The sequence below is a fragment of the Rhinoraja longicauda genome, chromosome 2 (assembly GCF_053455715.1).
Source record: "Rhinoraja longicauda isolate Sanriku21f chromosome 2, sRhiLon1.1, whole genome shotgun sequence".
NCBI lineage: Eukaryota > Metazoa > Chordata > Chondrichthyes > Rajiformes > Arhynchobatidae > Rhinoraja > Rhinoraja longicauda.
The window spans coordinates 107,869,202-107,885,532 of record NC_135954.1 but is presented as its reverse complement, the minus strand read 5'-3'; the positions used below and the strand labels follow the sequence as shown (position 1 = coordinate 107,885,532).

Here is a 16,331-nt window from a genome sequence, read left to right as displayed (position 1 = left end):
CAATTTTACAAAAAGGGTAGTGCTTTAGTTTTCCCAAGTAATAGTTTACATGTGACCTCTAGTGGTATCAAATAATTACTGCAGCAACAGTTGGACTGTCCAAAACTTCAAGCACAACAAAGACAGCCACATCAGTGGTCCTTGGATGCTGTACGGGAGAAACAAGCTGTGTGAGTGAGCAAAGCTTCCAACTAAGGCAACAGATCAACTACAAGAGGAAAGGTGCTTCCTGGTTCCCTCGAGGGGCTCGTGTTGGGTTGTCTGATGAATCTTTGTTTGGCCTGTGCCAGCGCAGTTTTTTCCAGTGGCTGTGGGTAAGATTCTTCCAGTTCAGTGGGTGTTGATTTTGTTTTAAAAATGCACTATTTTGGAATTGGGTCATTAGTAGCAAGGACAGCATTTATTACCCATCCAAAACTGCCCCTATAAAGTTGGTAGGAAAAAAACTGCAGATGGGGAAGGGTGTCGACCCGAAACGTCACTCATTCCTTCTCTCCAGAAATGCTGCCTGACTTGCTGAGTTACTCCAGCATTTTGTGTCTACCCATAAAGTTGGTGGTAAGCCACCTTGGATCACTACTTTGACGTATTTGGTGTAGTGCACGCAGATCTGTAGTCACCCCAATACAGGAAGGACGTGGAGGGTTTGGAAAGGGCACAGAAGAAGATTACCAGAATGATTCTCTCCGCGGGATTCTCTCCGCCCGGCGGGGGCTTCAACGTCGGGAGTCACGACTGCCCCGACGAGGCAACTTCAACAGCCTGACCGCGGGAGAAGACGGCAGGGAAGAGAAAAAGACATTCTGGCCTTCCATCACAGTGAGGAGGTGACTGGAGGAGACTCACTGTGATGGATGTTTATTTTGTTTGGTGTTGGTTTATGATTGTATGTGTTGTTGCATTTTTATTGATTATTCTTATTGGTCTTATTGTTGAACTGCGGGTAATTTTTCATTTCACTACACATTTATGTGTATGTGACAAATAAATGACTATTGACACCTAAATTAGAGGGCATTAGGAGAAGTTGACGAATTGTTTTCTCTGGAATGCCGGAGGTTGATGGGAGATCTGATGGAAGTATATAAAATTCTGAGAGGCATAGATACGGTAGACAATCAAAACCTTTTTTCCATATGACAGAAATATCATAACACTAGAGGGAATAGCTTTAAGGTGAAGGGCCAAAGTTTAAAGGAAATGTGCCGTGCTACTTGCGATGGTGATGGAGGCAGTTACGATAGTGGTGTTTAAGAGGCTTTTGGATAGACACATAGATGAGCAGTAAATGGAGGGATATGGAATATGTGCAGGCAAATTAGTAGTGCATCTCTTAAGTTTTTAAGCTCTAATACATACCTGGTAAAGAATAACATTGCACGCACCAGATATGGTATGAATAGAATGTGTTAGAGATGAGAGTTGGCAAACAAATCATTGGGACACGTGGCTTTGTTTTTAAAAACAGTGGATAAAGCACCACAAATAGGTTTTTAGAGTTTTTAATTGCAAGGCGGCTCCCTAATTTTACTGTTTTTAGTTGCTGCTGGAAAGATATGGATACCAGAAGCCATTTCCGCCCAGGAGAACCAAGCGGGCGGGCTGCTAGAGTTAATATTTCAGTTTGAGAAGTTGGCAAGATACCATCAGCTCAAGCAAGCCATCAGGGATAGACGCAATGTTGAGCTGCGAGCTCCTTTCGTTTTATTGTTAGTGCAAGATCCCAAATGGTTGGCTCAGTCATCAGCTTTTTGTGATCAATAACATTAAACTTTTCACTGCATAAGTTTCAAGTTGCGCATATAAGAAGTTGATTACTTTTAGATTTCTTACTAACTTTCTGAACGTGCTGCTGGTTTCATTACCATTCCTACACTGTGCACAAACTGGCTTCTGCTTTAGCCTGCATAATTGTACTATAACGAGACAAATATATTAAATCTAAAGCATTTACGATATTCTGAATTTGTAATAAAGCAACTTACAAATACAAGCACTGAAAATGCTGGGATAGCTGAACGGGTCAAAGAGCAAATGTGGGAAGAGACACCATGTGACTAATTCAGAACAAAATCTGACAGAATGAGCATCACCAGCATTTTCTGTTTTTGCTTTGAATTGCCAGTATCTGCAGCGTTTTGGTCTAAACACGAATACAAATACCAGTCCATAAAATTTCTGGTAAACATGCTTCTGTAAGTTAATTTAAATGACTTTAGATCCAGAGTCTAAACTTTAATGGACAAATAAATCAAATGCCTCCAGTTTGAACACCAAAATGGATTCCCATCATGTTTCATACGTGCACAGACAGCGCCTGGAGATAAGATAGTCATTTGCATACCTTTTTGACTCTAGTGGCCAAGTCTTGAACAAAAAGCTTCCTAAGATTATGGAGTGTCTGGAGCTCTTTTGCCTAAAGAAATAAACATGAGAATGCGTCAATGAAGTTGTGCTCAATATCTTTATTGGAAAAATGCATACTTAAAAAAAATAATTGCACGAAGTACATCTCTAATCTCACTTACCACAGTCTCTTCAAGTCCTTTGAGGTCCTGCCTAGCTTGTTCTCGCCGATCCTGCATAATGCTAAAAGCAGTACAATGTTTTATTTAAAACACATATGATCACATGACTGATGACATGTTGCATGGACTTTCAATGTCCAAATCTAATTGCTTTTTTAATAAATAGAGATGTGACTGAATTTTTGGTACATTACAATCTATTTAGCAGCGGCCATGGGCACCACAGGCACGCTTGGCCAGGCCGACCCTGCAGTGCCACCAAGACAACAGACCTTCATGGTCAGATCATGATCCCTGCACTTAAAACAACTGGGACTTGAAAATGGTGCCAAACTGGCGACTCTGTACACTGTCTCAGTGTACTACTGCTATACATTTGTACTGTATCTGAGATGCTTATCTAATATGTATCTAACTGCTCATGTATAAGAAAATAACTGCAGATGCTGGTACAAATCGATTTATTCACAAAATGCTGGAGTAACTCAGCAGGTCAGGCAGCATCTCGGGAGAGAAGGAATGGGTGACGTTTCGGGTCGAGACCCTTCTTCAGACTGAAGAAGGGTCTCGACCCGAAACGTCACCCATTCCTTCTCTCCCGAGATGCTGCCTGACCTGCTGAGTTACTCCAGCATTTTGTGAAAAAATAACTGCTCATGTATAGTAGGTAGACACAAAATGCTGGAGTAACTCAGCGGGACAGGGAGCATCTCTGGAGAGAAGGAATGGGTGACATTTTGGGTCGAGACCCTTCTTCAGACTTTCTGAGTCTGAAGAAGGGTCTCGACATGAAACGTCACCCGTTCCTTCTCTCCAGAGATGCTGCCTATCCCGCAGAATTACTCCAGCATTTTGTGTCTACCTTCGATTTAAACCAGCACCTGCAGTTCTTTCCTACACATGCTTATGTGTAGTGATACTTGTACTGAACTGTACACAAAAATGAATTTCAATATACCTCTGTACATGTGACAAATAAAGTACCATATAAATGATGATGATTTACAACAAAGAGTTGCAACTTAAGAAATATTTTTCAGCATGCATTGCAAGTTTAGATATATTACTCCACTCCACTACTTACGTTAATTCATGTAATTTACGACTTTTCTCCTGATCCACATTTTTTAGCTTTTCATGCTCCACATGTAGCCGTTCCTGCTCCAGCATCATTTTCTGATTTTGACTATCAGTTTGGAAAGGAACATACATTCAATTCACATTAAAGTAGTCAATATTGCCATTTAAGTTCAAATCATAGCAAATATACCAGTTATATATTGTTATTCTTATCATAGTTCAGATGTCAGGATATTTAAAATCTCGGCTCCTGTAGTGTCTGGCACGTGAATCATCAACTTCTTGCACTACTGGATTATTTTTTTCATTAAAACAAAGATAAGAACTGTAAGATTCATTCAGCGGGGCCCAGGATGTTTTAATGCTATTGGCTGGCATTAAGCCAATTGTAAAAGACTACCATAAAGATTTAGGAATTGTCCTGCTTGCTTTCCCAAAAGGATATTTAGCTTTCATTGGTGAGGAATTTACCACATGATGCCATGGATTGGGAAAATTACTGAAGGAAATGCATGTACAGAGAAACCTTTTACATATAAAAATCTTCCAAAACAAGTGCAGCCACCTCTCATTGTACGCGGGGGTTACTTTCTTGAAAAGCAGCATGTATTTAAAAAATGGGTAAATTAAACATATTGTTATCTTAAGAATATATATATAAATGGTACAGGTTAGGGGGAAAGTCATACGGCTATCCACATTGCACAATAAATAGTTCATTTATGACTGCCATCATTCACACTAAAGATGTGTGAAATAGAGCAACTCGAAAAGAACACACACAAAGCAAAGATGGTGCGGACAAAAATTGAGAAAGCGGCAAGCAGTAGTTCACTAAATGCCATCACTGCTGAACTGCACAGTAGCTTGACAGGCATCGCATGTGACTACGCTGCCAGGAGCAAATTTGTGTACATTATTTAAAAAATAAGAACTTTGGTATTAATTAAACAAGTGCATTATTTCAACAGTACATACATCAAACACACGTGAAATGAGAGGTGGCTGTAGGTGTCTATAAATTTTTTGTGCATTAAAAAAGTTTTTAGGTTCTGAAACATACTCTTGAAGGTCAGTGATGAGTTTCTCCTTCTTTTCAATCTCATCCCGTAAACTGCTGATCTGTTTTTGGTGAGTCTCACGGTGGCTCTGCATTTGTTGCTCTACAGCTTGCTGTAAACCACGGATGAAAAGAGAAAAATGTTATACTCTGTCTAAATCTGAATAACCTTAGGTAAATGTTTCAAGAGCAAGAGTTAATTTGCAGTTTCAGTGGTGTTACCTTCACTTCATTTGCAGTCTGTACTTTGTTCAAGTGTTCCTTTTCCATTTCATGCACTTTTTCTATAAATTTATAATAAACAGCAATAAACATCTTTCCATAATCTCAACACTTACTTTGAATATATCCTTAATTTAACAAGCTATGTAAAAGTGCTTAACTCCACAAATGTTATGCATACCATCAAATTTCAAGATAAACTTATCCAAAAACCAAAAATCTGAACTTAGGGGAGGTTTCTGGCCTCTATTTCACACTGCAATGAAGTAAACTTCACTTCTTAACAAACTTGGTCAGCTTGCTCCCAACTTAATGACATGACATTAGTTGACACATTTAGCAACACAATAGGGGTAAATGGTAGGGCACTAAAGAATGTTGATTGAAAGACCAAGATATTTAAGTCCATAGTTCCCTGAAAGTGGCATAGGGTGATGAAGACAGCATCATGCTCGTTTGCATACACAGGCCAGGGCATTGCAAGAAAGAATGGGGGTTTTTATTTTACAACTTTACAAAATCACTTACAATATTATGAAGAGTTTAGGTTGCAAAATTATAGGAAAGATGCAATTGCACTGGAACGTGAGCAAAGGAGATTCACCAGGAAGTTGCCTGGATTTGAGGATTTAGGTTACAGGGAGAGACTGGGTTTGTTCTCCCTGTAGCGAAGGAGGCAGAGTACTAACCCATTAGAAGCATAAACGTTTGAGAGATGCCTAGAAAGGGTGGCTGGTCAAAATAATTTCCCTATAGCAGTGATGTCAAAATCAAGACGACACAGGGTTGCTAGAGCAAGGAGTTTTTAAAGGGGATCTGAGGGATTAGTTTTTTTCTTTTACACAGATTGCCTCTGGTTGATATCCAGAGCATGTTGCCAATGTTGGAATTAGATACAATTACTACAAATGTGGTCCTACGAACATCCTCGTGGCGCTGTAACATTCCAACTCCAAAACTCATGTGTGCAAAACCTTTCTTCATCATCCTGCTACCTGCGACACCACTTTCATGAAACTACACACCTATATCCCTAGGTTTCCCCTTAAAGTTGTGATTCCTCTCATCATTGCCATTCCCATCCCCATTATTCATTCATATATCTCCCCCATGTCATATCGTCCCATATATTCCTCAGGTTTTATTCAAAATCTCAATGTCTTTGGAGAGCATGTCGTGAGTTTCAATAAACTTCTCTAACATGCCAGATCTCTGCATTGCCAGACAGATTGTTCTGTTCTCCCCTGGAGTGAAGGAACTATGGATGGAGGTGATGAGTGCAAGTTATGAGACATAATGACATTATGTTTTTTTTTAAAATTTAGAACATTGTAGGGCCTCAGTTGAGGATATAGTTCTTCAGAATTCTTTGGAACTTTTTACCCCATAGGGGTCCGGAAAGCTAGTTATTGAGATTCAAAAACATGATTGCAAGACGAATGGATATAAGGGTATCGAGGGACATGTAGGAAAATGGCACAGCGTTGAAGATTACCCATGACTTGATGAATGATGGCCAGCTCTTATTCCTAACCCCCATGTTCTAACAAATTACTAATTTCTGACAAAGCAAATATAACAATTAGAACATTAATTCTATAGTTAAACTCAAAATCTTGAATGAATTTTGTACTTGGAAAAAAATATTAAGTAAACCAGGAAGGTCAGAGGGCTGTGAACCTTGCACATACCTTGCGCTTGAAGCTTCACCAAATCTTCATTCAATGAATCAACAGACTCTTCCAGATGCCTCTTTTTGTGCTCAACATTTTGCAAGTATTCGGTGAGCGACTTGATCTTTGCCTCATGCTAGGATCATTGATTAAACAAAAAATGCGGTTTAACTTGAAGGTAAAACTAATATGAATTGCTATTGCCATACTGCAAGGAAAAATACTACCAAGTCAGATGCGTTTCCTTTCCAGGATATTTCTACCAAATGAAAAAAAAATTATCATTTCATTTATTAATAATTAACTTTTAAAACAAAAATAGTGTTTTTTCCTCCCAGGGTGTGGTATTCTAGATCGGGATGACACGTGTTTAGAGTGAAGGGGGAAAAAATTAACGGAAATCCAGGAGGTTGGTTTTTCCACAAGGAGAGTCGTATCATCTGGAATGAGCTGCCAGAGAAGGTGGTAGACACAGATACAATTGCAATGTTTCAAAGGCATTTGGACAGGTAACTAGATAGGAAAGGGGTGGAGAGATAATATAGGCAAATGTTATTCACATAGATAAGACATCACGATAGACAAGAGCGGGGTGAGCCAATAATGCCCGGTTCCGTCCTTTGATTCTATATAGAATAACGTTTGTGGACCGCGGAAAGGGGGATAGCAGCAATAGATCGTAGCCATGCAAGTGGTTGAAGGGCAATAAGAATCACTTCAAAAAATGCCCACATCCCCAATTTTTGGACATCGATTTCTAAAAGCTTGTTCAATAACATGTAACATTGAACAGTACAACACAAGATATAGACCTTTGGCCCATGATGTCGGGGCCAACTATGCTACCAAATTAAACAAATCCATCTGTCTGCACATGGTTTATTTCCCTTCATCCCTTGTCTGTTCATGTATCTAGAAAATGCCACCTAGATATTACTGTCACTTCTGCGTCCATCATCTCTCCTGGCAGTGAATTCCAGGCTTCTACCACTCTACATAAATAAACCTGCTTTGTTAACCGTTAAACTTTCTCACTTAATGCTGTGTCCTCTGGTATTTGACTATTCCACAATGAAAAGAGACGGACTGCCTACCCTATCTATGCCTCTCATTGTTGTTTATTAATGTCAGAATAGCATTTACTGACGTTTTCCAAAATGGTGGGATAAAACCAAATATGCAGCAATTAGGTAGTTCAGCTCCCATTTTCTCCATAGTTGTGGCATCATGCAGATAACAGCCATTGAAAATATAACCCAATAAATGAACAATGGAAAAATTGCACAAATGATTTATTTGGGAACTAGGGAGGAAGACCCTGGGACAGAAGATATTATGAGTTCCATTGAGGCCTATAGAGCACTCCAACTCTACTGAAAGAAAATTTCACAATTCGCAAATTTCACAGTGCTGTCTTTTAATCTATATTCTCAATTTGCAAATGTATTTTCCTATAAGACTGCTGCAGTTCTCCAGTAATTGGGTATGCCGTTGCCAGTTTTTAAATAGCAGATCAATATGCACCAGTTTCCCTCCCGCCCCTTCTCGGGTGGACGGTCGGTTGGTCTGGGCCTTGTGTCTGGGGACAGCGGCTGGCCCGGGCGGTGGGCAGCCGACGACGGCAGTGGGTCAAGGGGAAAAAAAGGGGGGCAGTATGATGGCACAGTGGTAGAGTTGCTGCTTTACAGCAGCAGAGACTAGGGTCCGATCCTGACCGTGGGTGCTGTCTGTGTGGAGTTTGTACGTTCTCCCCGTGAACGTGTGGGTTTTCCCCGGGTGCTCCGGTTTCCTCCCACACTTCTAAGACGGACAGGTTTGTAGGCTAATTTGGCTTCAGTAAAAATTGTAAACTGTCCCTAGTCTGTAGGATAATGCTAGTGTACGGGGATCACTGGTCGGCATGGTCTCGGTGAGCTGAAGAACCCGTTTCTACGCTGTATCTCTAAACTAAACAGAAACATAGAAAGTAAGATGCCTGAAGAAAATAAAAATCATACTGATGAACATTTTCCAGGAATTTGAATTCACCTTGCTTCATAAATCGAGTAATCAATCGCATGGTCCTAAAATAACGGGGGAACTTGACAATTCACCTTCTTCTGTAAGCCAGAGTTTTTTAAAGAAGATATTTGAAGATCAAGACCTCACAGCTGTTATAAAACGCAAGGTCTGCTAGACAGCAGTAATTCCTGCTTTTCTGCATCAATAGCAAATGCATCACAGCACTGGGGAGTTGCCAATAATATTGTCTCTGTAAAATATTCCAAATCTATTGGCAGGATAGGGGAATTAACACCAGCGTCCTTTCTAAAACCAATATTCTCAGCATTGTGGCCATAATTACCCACTCAGCTCGACTGGGCAACTGAATCAGACACGCATTCTAAGCTCAGCCATAGCAAGAGATCACCAGTGGACAAAGGAAAAAAAAAGAATGAAGGAGATTCTCAATGCCTCCTTCATAAGAACTCCTCGCCCACAAGGAACTTTGGTATGCTTAGCAGGAGATTATTGAAGGACCAGAATAAATGGCAGAAGCAGTAAATAATATCCCAAATTACCCACACAATCAGTCAGGCACAAGTGGCAGTGTGAACCACTTCAGAACACAAAGAACTGGCGTGTAAGCAAGTCATCCCTGATCCTGAGGGACTGGTACAACAAGAATAGAAAGATGGAATAACATTCACAAAAGCAGTATGAGTTTGCCCTGAAGCATGTCTCTAAGTTGATAAATACCTTAACTGAACTAAGTATGACAAAGAAAGGGTTGGGAGGTCTGACTACAACTGGCATTAAAACAAAACTGATGAAGAACTCTATAAACTAATGTTTTTTCATAATTTCCCCTCACTAACATCAGGCTTCAATGCATACATTTGAGTGGCATTTTCACTATCTACTGGGGCCAAAGCCCCAGCGGGAAATTTAAAACAAAAATCACGAACCAACTTGAACTTATTTGAACCAAGGCATCAACTGAACATGAAAATTGATCGTGACATTTGCTCATGCCATAATTCTACTCTATGATGGATTATCACAGTTTAGAGGTGACATGTGTGTGCCAATCAACGGATTTAAATAAATGGTGGAATTATCAAAGGCAGAAACAGAACATTTTGACAAGAGAGACACTGAATGCCTTAATTATAATCATTTTGTTGAACTACTTTGCCCTCATGCATTTTGACAATACTTACTTACAGAGTAATATCTTTCTAACCTAAAATGATTTCTGGCCATGATATAAACAAAGTGAACAGATCCATTGCTCACACTGATTAAAACAAAGGGTTTGATAATGTTCTGCAAGAAATTCTTCGTCTTAACTCTCCTTTGAAACAAAATTATTACTCGTAACATGCATAAAATTAACCAGCCACCCATGAACTATTCCATCAATTACCTGGGAGATACGAAGTTGACAAGCTGCCAGTTCCTTTTCATCCTCTTCTAACTTCTGGTTACTCTCGACCTGCGTACTCTCCAACTGCTTGCAGCGTTTCACCATGGTCTTCACTTCAGATTTCATTTTACTAATGTACAGCCGTGCCACCGTAAATTCCTCATCCAGGAGACCACTTCCTTCAGGCTGTGGAGATATGTTTTACATTCACAGAACTTGTCACAATGTCAGCACTGATCCCAGATAAACAGATTGCACTCATTCAAAACTATTGTAAATTACTGTAATAAAACATAACAGATAGTAGATAATATAAATAATTTTATTGGAGGCAGAGACTACACACAACTTGGCTTATCTTCTATCTCAATAAACGATCAAACAACTTTTAAATGAGTCACACCTTGGAAGATATGACAAAGAAGTTACACTTTAAAGACTATCTTGCGGTTGAAGATGGGCAAGGAGGGGTGAAAGATGGGAGGAAGGGCAGAAAAAGAGGAGAAGCAAAGGGAAGATAACTGAGGGAATTCTAACATTCAGGAGCTAGGCCATCATTGGTGGACTTTTGAAAGATCAATAGACAATAGACAATAGGTGCAGGAGGAGGCCATTCGGCCCTTCGAGCCAGCACCGCCATTCAATGTGATCATGGCTGATCATTCTCAATCAGTACCCCGTTCCTGCCTTCTCCCCATACTCCCTGACTCCGCTATCCTTAAGAGCTCTATCCAGCTCTCTCTTGAATGCATTCAGAGAATTGGCCTCCACTGCCTTCTGAGGCAGAGAATTCCACAGATTTACAACTCTCTGACTGAAAATGTTTTTCCTCATCTCCGTTCTAAATGGCCCACCCCTTATTCTCACACCGTGGCCCCTGGTTCTGGACTCCCCCAACATTGGGAACATCAATATACATCAATGTAAATTTCCCCGGTGTAGGACAAATAAAGGAATATATTATTATACACAAGAGAACAGAAATCGAGATCTGGGAGGATTGTAGGTTTTGGAGTGATATAATTATTTATTGAAACTTAAGGATATTACTCAATTGCAAAGCTCATTTTGGAGCTTTCCAGTGATGTGCCGTGCTTTGAACCCAATTTGACATCTCATCACCAAGATAAATAAAATTTGCAAGGCACCTATTCCTCTGGAGATTAGCCAATTCAGCGTATCTGTCTTCCTGTAGCAGTTAAGTAATCGAAACTGATCTGCACTTCAATTGCAGTTTCTCAACGTTGTCCCTTTCCCCTCATGGGCGGCACGGTAGCGCAGCGGTAGAGTTGCTGCTTTACAGCGAATGCAGCGCCGGAGACTCAGGTTCGATCCTGACTACGGGTGCTGCACTGTAAGGAGTTTGTACGTTCTCCCCGTGACCTGCGTGGGTTTTCTCCGAGATCTTCGGTTTCCTCCCACACTCCAAAGATGTACAGGTATGTAGGTTAATTGGCTGGGTTAATGTAAAAATTGTCCCTAGTGGGTGTAGGATAGTGTTAATGTACGGGGATCGCTGGGCGGCACGGACTTGGAGGGCCGAAAAGGCCTGTTTCCGGCTGTATATATATGATATGATATATGATATGATAACTTTACCCAACATAAATCAAGGAGTACTAACATTTTAAAAACATTGCCTTCATCCAAATCTTCCATGCAAAAATTGTTTCTTAACCTCACTGTGTTAACTGGCTCAAATTTTGTAATCATACCCCCTTGTCCTGAATTCTACCCCACCCCTCACAAATAGGCTTTGCCATCTTACATACGGAATCTTCAGATGTCCTGCAAATTCGAATTTGAATATGCACAATACTCCCGTGGGAATATGATGGAGTGCGTGTAAAAGCTGTGCATCAGGTTAATTAAAAAATGAAGGAACAGCAGCATTTCAATGGAGCTAGCATACCTCAGTGTACATTTTGAAGGGGTGTTCTATGGAGACTATACTTTCCTTTCAAACAATGCATGAAACTAATGTCTGCCAGATATAAGTCACCCACTTCAACTTACAAAATGATGCACTGAATGAATAGCCAATAGCCCTTCCATGTGTGTGTTTTGCCCCCAAACATGCAGTTAATGTCATTTCAGAACAAACAGCTTAAAGCAGAAATAGAGTTAACCCTCTTCCATCATCATTTCAAAAACATCAAGCCATTTATTAATCTCAACATGGTGGCTGGAAGGCTGCTTACGTCTAATGTTTGCAAGTTGACTGCTTTTAAAAGGCAGTTCTGCAAATGTTAATAAACAAACCTTTAAGATTCATACATACATTTAAAGATCAAATAAACCTATTTTCAAATAGATAAATCATATTTAGTTTCAAATTTATTTCAAGACTTCTTGAACCGAGGTTATTTAATTTTTTGGGCACACTCACACTCATTTTGTCCATTAGGAAAATGTGGCAAATAAAACAGAAAAATAATAAGAGGAGGAATCTGTGGCAACTTTGTATAAGCATTGTAATATTCAACTTTATATGCATGCTGTATATAGCAATTCAGAGATTAATAGCATGTTAGCTCATCAAAATATGGGTTTGACAACAGGCTCATTTATCCCAATTTAAAAAAATGTACACTATCACATACAATAAATGTTGATGATTTGCACTTTATCACCATTAAAAAAACTATCACAAAAAAAAAAATCAGCAACCCAGTTTAGAACAATATAAATACTCATCAGGTCAGGCCACATTTGTGGGAAGAGAAACAGAGCCATCCATCGTAAGACCAGTTCTGATGACGAGTCTTTGGCCTGAAACATAACTCTTGTGCTTCCCCCAAGTGTGGCCTGACTTGCTGAGTATTTTCAGTATTTTCTGTTTTTATTTTACATCTCTAACATCTGTAGTTTAAAAAAAAAATTCAAAGAACATACTTTTACATTAGACACAAAATGCTGGAGAAACTCAGCGGGCCAGGCAGAATCTCTGGAGAGAAGATTCAGGTCAACCCGAAACGTCACCCATTCCTTCTCTCCAGAGATGCTGCCTGTCCCGCTGAGTTACTCCAGCATTTTATGTTTATTTTCGATTTAACCCAGCATCTGCAGTTCTTCCCTACATACTTTTATATTACCATATTCAGATCAAAATTTATTTTCCCTGATTGATCAACCAATTATGTAACTACAATAGCTGCTGCAGAGTGCAATTTAACTTTAAAAACATTAAATTAAATATCAGGTGCAGTTATGTCATCACATAAAATATTCTAAGCACATTGTTAGAAACGTGGGGACTGCGGTTATGTGATTGGGCCTTTTGAGACTTGAAAAATCTATGCTATCCTGTACCATGACAGTTTCAAAACTGTCTTTCCCACTTGGAAGGACTGCTGGGGTCCCCGGATGGAAGCAAGTGAGGTGGTATACTGACAGATCTTGTGGAGGGTATATATATAGTATAAGAAAATAACTGCAGATGCTGGTACAAATCGAAGGTATTTATTCACAAAATGCTGGAGTCACTCAGCAGGTCAGGCAGCATCTCAGGAGAGAAGGAATGGGTGATGTTTCGGGTCGAGACCCTTCTTCAGACTGATGTCAGGGGGGTGGGACAAAGGAAGGATATAGGTGGAGACAGGAAGATAGAGGGAGATCTGGGAAGGGGGAGGGGAAGAGAGGGACAGAGGAACTATCTAAAGTTGGAGAAGTCAATGTTCATACCACTGGGCTGCAAGCTGCCCAGGCGAAATATGAGGTGCTGTTCCTCCAATTTCCGGTGGGCAATTTCCTATGGCACTGGAGGAGGCCCATGACAGAAAGGTCAGACTGGGAATGGGAGGGGGAGTTGAAGTGCTTGGCCACCGGGAGATCAGTTTGGCCAACGCGGACCGAGCGCAGGTGTTGAGCGAAGCGATCGCCGAGCCTGCGCTTAGTAAGTTTGGGCGGAAAAGGAAGAGTTGCGGTGGGAGCAGTGTCAGCTGAACGCTGGCAGGGGCGGGGATGGGAAGATATGATAGGTGGCGGGATTAAGTCAGAGGTGGATGTTGAAGGATGATGTGTTGGATACGGAAGCTGGTGGGGTGAAAGGAGAGGACCAGGAATACTCTATCCTTGTTTCGTCTGGGGGAGGGGGGGGGGGGGGGGGGGGGGGGGGGGGGGGGGGGGGGGGGGGGGGGAGGGGGGGGGGGGTGGGGGGGGAGGAGATGAGCAGAACATAGGAGATGCGGGTGAGGGATCCATGTATGACAACAAGGAGAAAGTTTGTTGGAGAAAGTCACGTTTACTGAAGAGGACATTGACATCCTAGAACTGAAAGCCTCATCTTGGGAGCAGATGCAGAGGAATTGAGAGTAGGGGCTATTGTCTTTGCAAGAGGCAAGGTGGGAGGAAGTGTAGTCCAGATAACTTATGGAGTTGGTAGTTTTGCAGTAGATGTCAGTTAATAGTCTGTCGCCTGTGATGGAGACGGTGATTAAGAAAGGTGGAGAGGTGTCAGAGATAATCTAGGTGAATTTGAGGGTAGGGTGGAAGTTGGTGAATTTAATGAAATCAACAAGTAACCGCAGCAGATGTAATACCTGGCTCTATACCTCCTCCTTCGCCTCCTGGACTACTTCAGCACTGTGACTTTTTTTAGTGCAAAAACAAACCGTTTCAGAAGCTTTGAGCCTGAATGGCAATACGACAGCAAGGTTTCATTCTCAATTCCTTGAGGTAAATGTGGAAAAATTATATTCCAGATAACCACTAGAAACTCACTGGTTGACAGTCACTGCCTGAAAACCAACATTCAGATTTTATGACTCAAAAATCTGGAGTAACTCAGTGGGTCAGACAGCACGTCTGGAGAAAAGGAATAGGTGACGTGTCGGGTCGAGTCCCTTCTTCAGACTGAGAGTCCCGCTGTGTTGCTTAGCTTTTTGTGTCTATCTTCGGATTAAACCAGCATCTGCAGCTCCCTCCCACACATTCAGATTGCATGCCTACCTTAACATCATTGTTTCCAACTGCAATTCCAATTTCTGCAAGATCCTTTAACAATGAAGTCATCATTTCAGTCACTCGTTTCTTTTGATGATTGGTCATTTCCTTCAGTTTTTGCAACTCTGCATCAATTGATGCCAACGTAGCCTGCAACAGCACAATCAGATCAATAGAAAAACAATAGATGCAAAATACAAAATGAACAAACTATTCTAAAAATTAGGAGCAGAAATCCCAGCCGAGAATAAACAAAAGTCGCTTTGATATGGGAGTGATATATTTTAATTTTTGTGTGGGCTACTTAAACTGGGAGAAATACCCTGCCATCACATAAATATTTGATGACAATTAACACAGAATTTTCATCTTTATACCATGCACAGAACTGGAAATTTACTAAGATAGGCCAAGGCATTTTAGCACATACATAATTTTAGAAATCCTGCAACAAGAGCAAATTCTTACCGTTTTTTGACCCAGTTCATCGCTTAATAACTCAAATTCTCTTGTCTTGTCCTCAACTTCTTGTGATTTCTGGTCATAGTTCACTGCAAGTTCTTCCAAGGCTTGCAACACCTCCTTCACTTCCTCTTTGGAGGCATCATTCTCAGCCTGCAGGCGGTTCAGCTCTGATTGCATGTTATCTTGATCTCGTCTGGTGGACGTCAGAAGCTGTAAAACAGACAAAGCAAGACCACATAAACTAAAGAATATTTTATCTTCATATGGCTGCTCTAATCTACGTTACAATTGAAAAAAAAATCTAAATATTGAAAACCATTGCAACCACAATATTAAAGCCAGTTTATCCCAAAAGAATAAATTTACTGTATTAAATTGCATTGCAATTTCTCATGATAGGAACATTCGGTGGCGCAGCGATAGAGTTGCTGCCTTACAGCGAATGCAGCGCCGGAGACTCAGGTTCGATCCTGACTACGGGCGCCGTCTGTATGGAGTTTGCACGTTCTCTCCGTGACCTGTGTGGGTTTTCTCCGAGATCTTCGGTTTCATCCCACACTCCAAAGACGTACAGGTATGTAGGTTAATTGGCTGGGCAAATGTAAAAAAATTGACCCTAGTGTGTGTAGGTTAGTGTTAATGTGCGGGGATCGCTGGGCGGCGCGGACCCAGTGGGCCGAAGGGCCTGTTTCCACGCTGTATCTCTAAATCTAAATCTAAAATTTCTTAATACCCCAATGTGCTTATGTGCCTTTGTATGGTAGCAGTCCCCAGTATAATCTCCGATCTGTTCTGATTTTTCCCGTGCAAGAGGGGAAAGAGAGTAATAGTAGTGGCAACATTAGTACAAATGTCCCAGACAACGCTGAGGCAAGCAGTAGAGGGGAACAAGAACAGAACTTTCAGAATGACCATTTTCATGCATGGGCTTGTTTAAAAAATGTATGTGG

The 16,331-nt window shown here is 40.9% G+C and overlaps 1 protein-coding gene across 3 annotated transcripts in view; it reads right to left on the bottom strand.

Moving 5' to 3' along the window:
• Window positions 1-16,331, bottom strand: part of LOC144608118 (kinesin-1 heavy chain) — a 331,882-nt gene that overhangs the window by 18,382 nt on the left and 297,169 nt on the right. For all 3 annotated transcript variants that reach the window (XM_078425501.1, XM_078425482.1, XM_078425492.1), the window contains 9 exons: window positions 15,385-15,591; window positions 14,923-15,066; window positions 9,973-10,158; window positions 6,582-6,699; window positions 4,891-4,952; window positions 4,672-4,781; window positions 3,613-3,714; window positions 2,529-2,589; window positions 2,345-2,416 (listed from right to left, as the gene is read on the bottom strand). In XM_078425501.1, coding sequence (XP_078281627.1) covers window positions 2,345-2,416; window positions 2,529-2,589; window positions 3,613-3,714; window positions 4,672-4,781; window positions 4,891-4,952; window positions 6,582-6,699; window positions 9,973-10,158; window positions 14,923-15,066; window positions 15,385-15,591 — 1,062 coding nt within the window. The remainder of the gene's footprint in view (window positions 1-2,344; window positions 2,417-2,528; window positions 2,590-3,612; window positions 3,715-4,671; window positions 4,782-4,890; window positions 4,953-6,581; window positions 6,700-9,972; window positions 10,159-14,922; window positions 15,067-15,384; window positions 15,592-16,331) is intronic.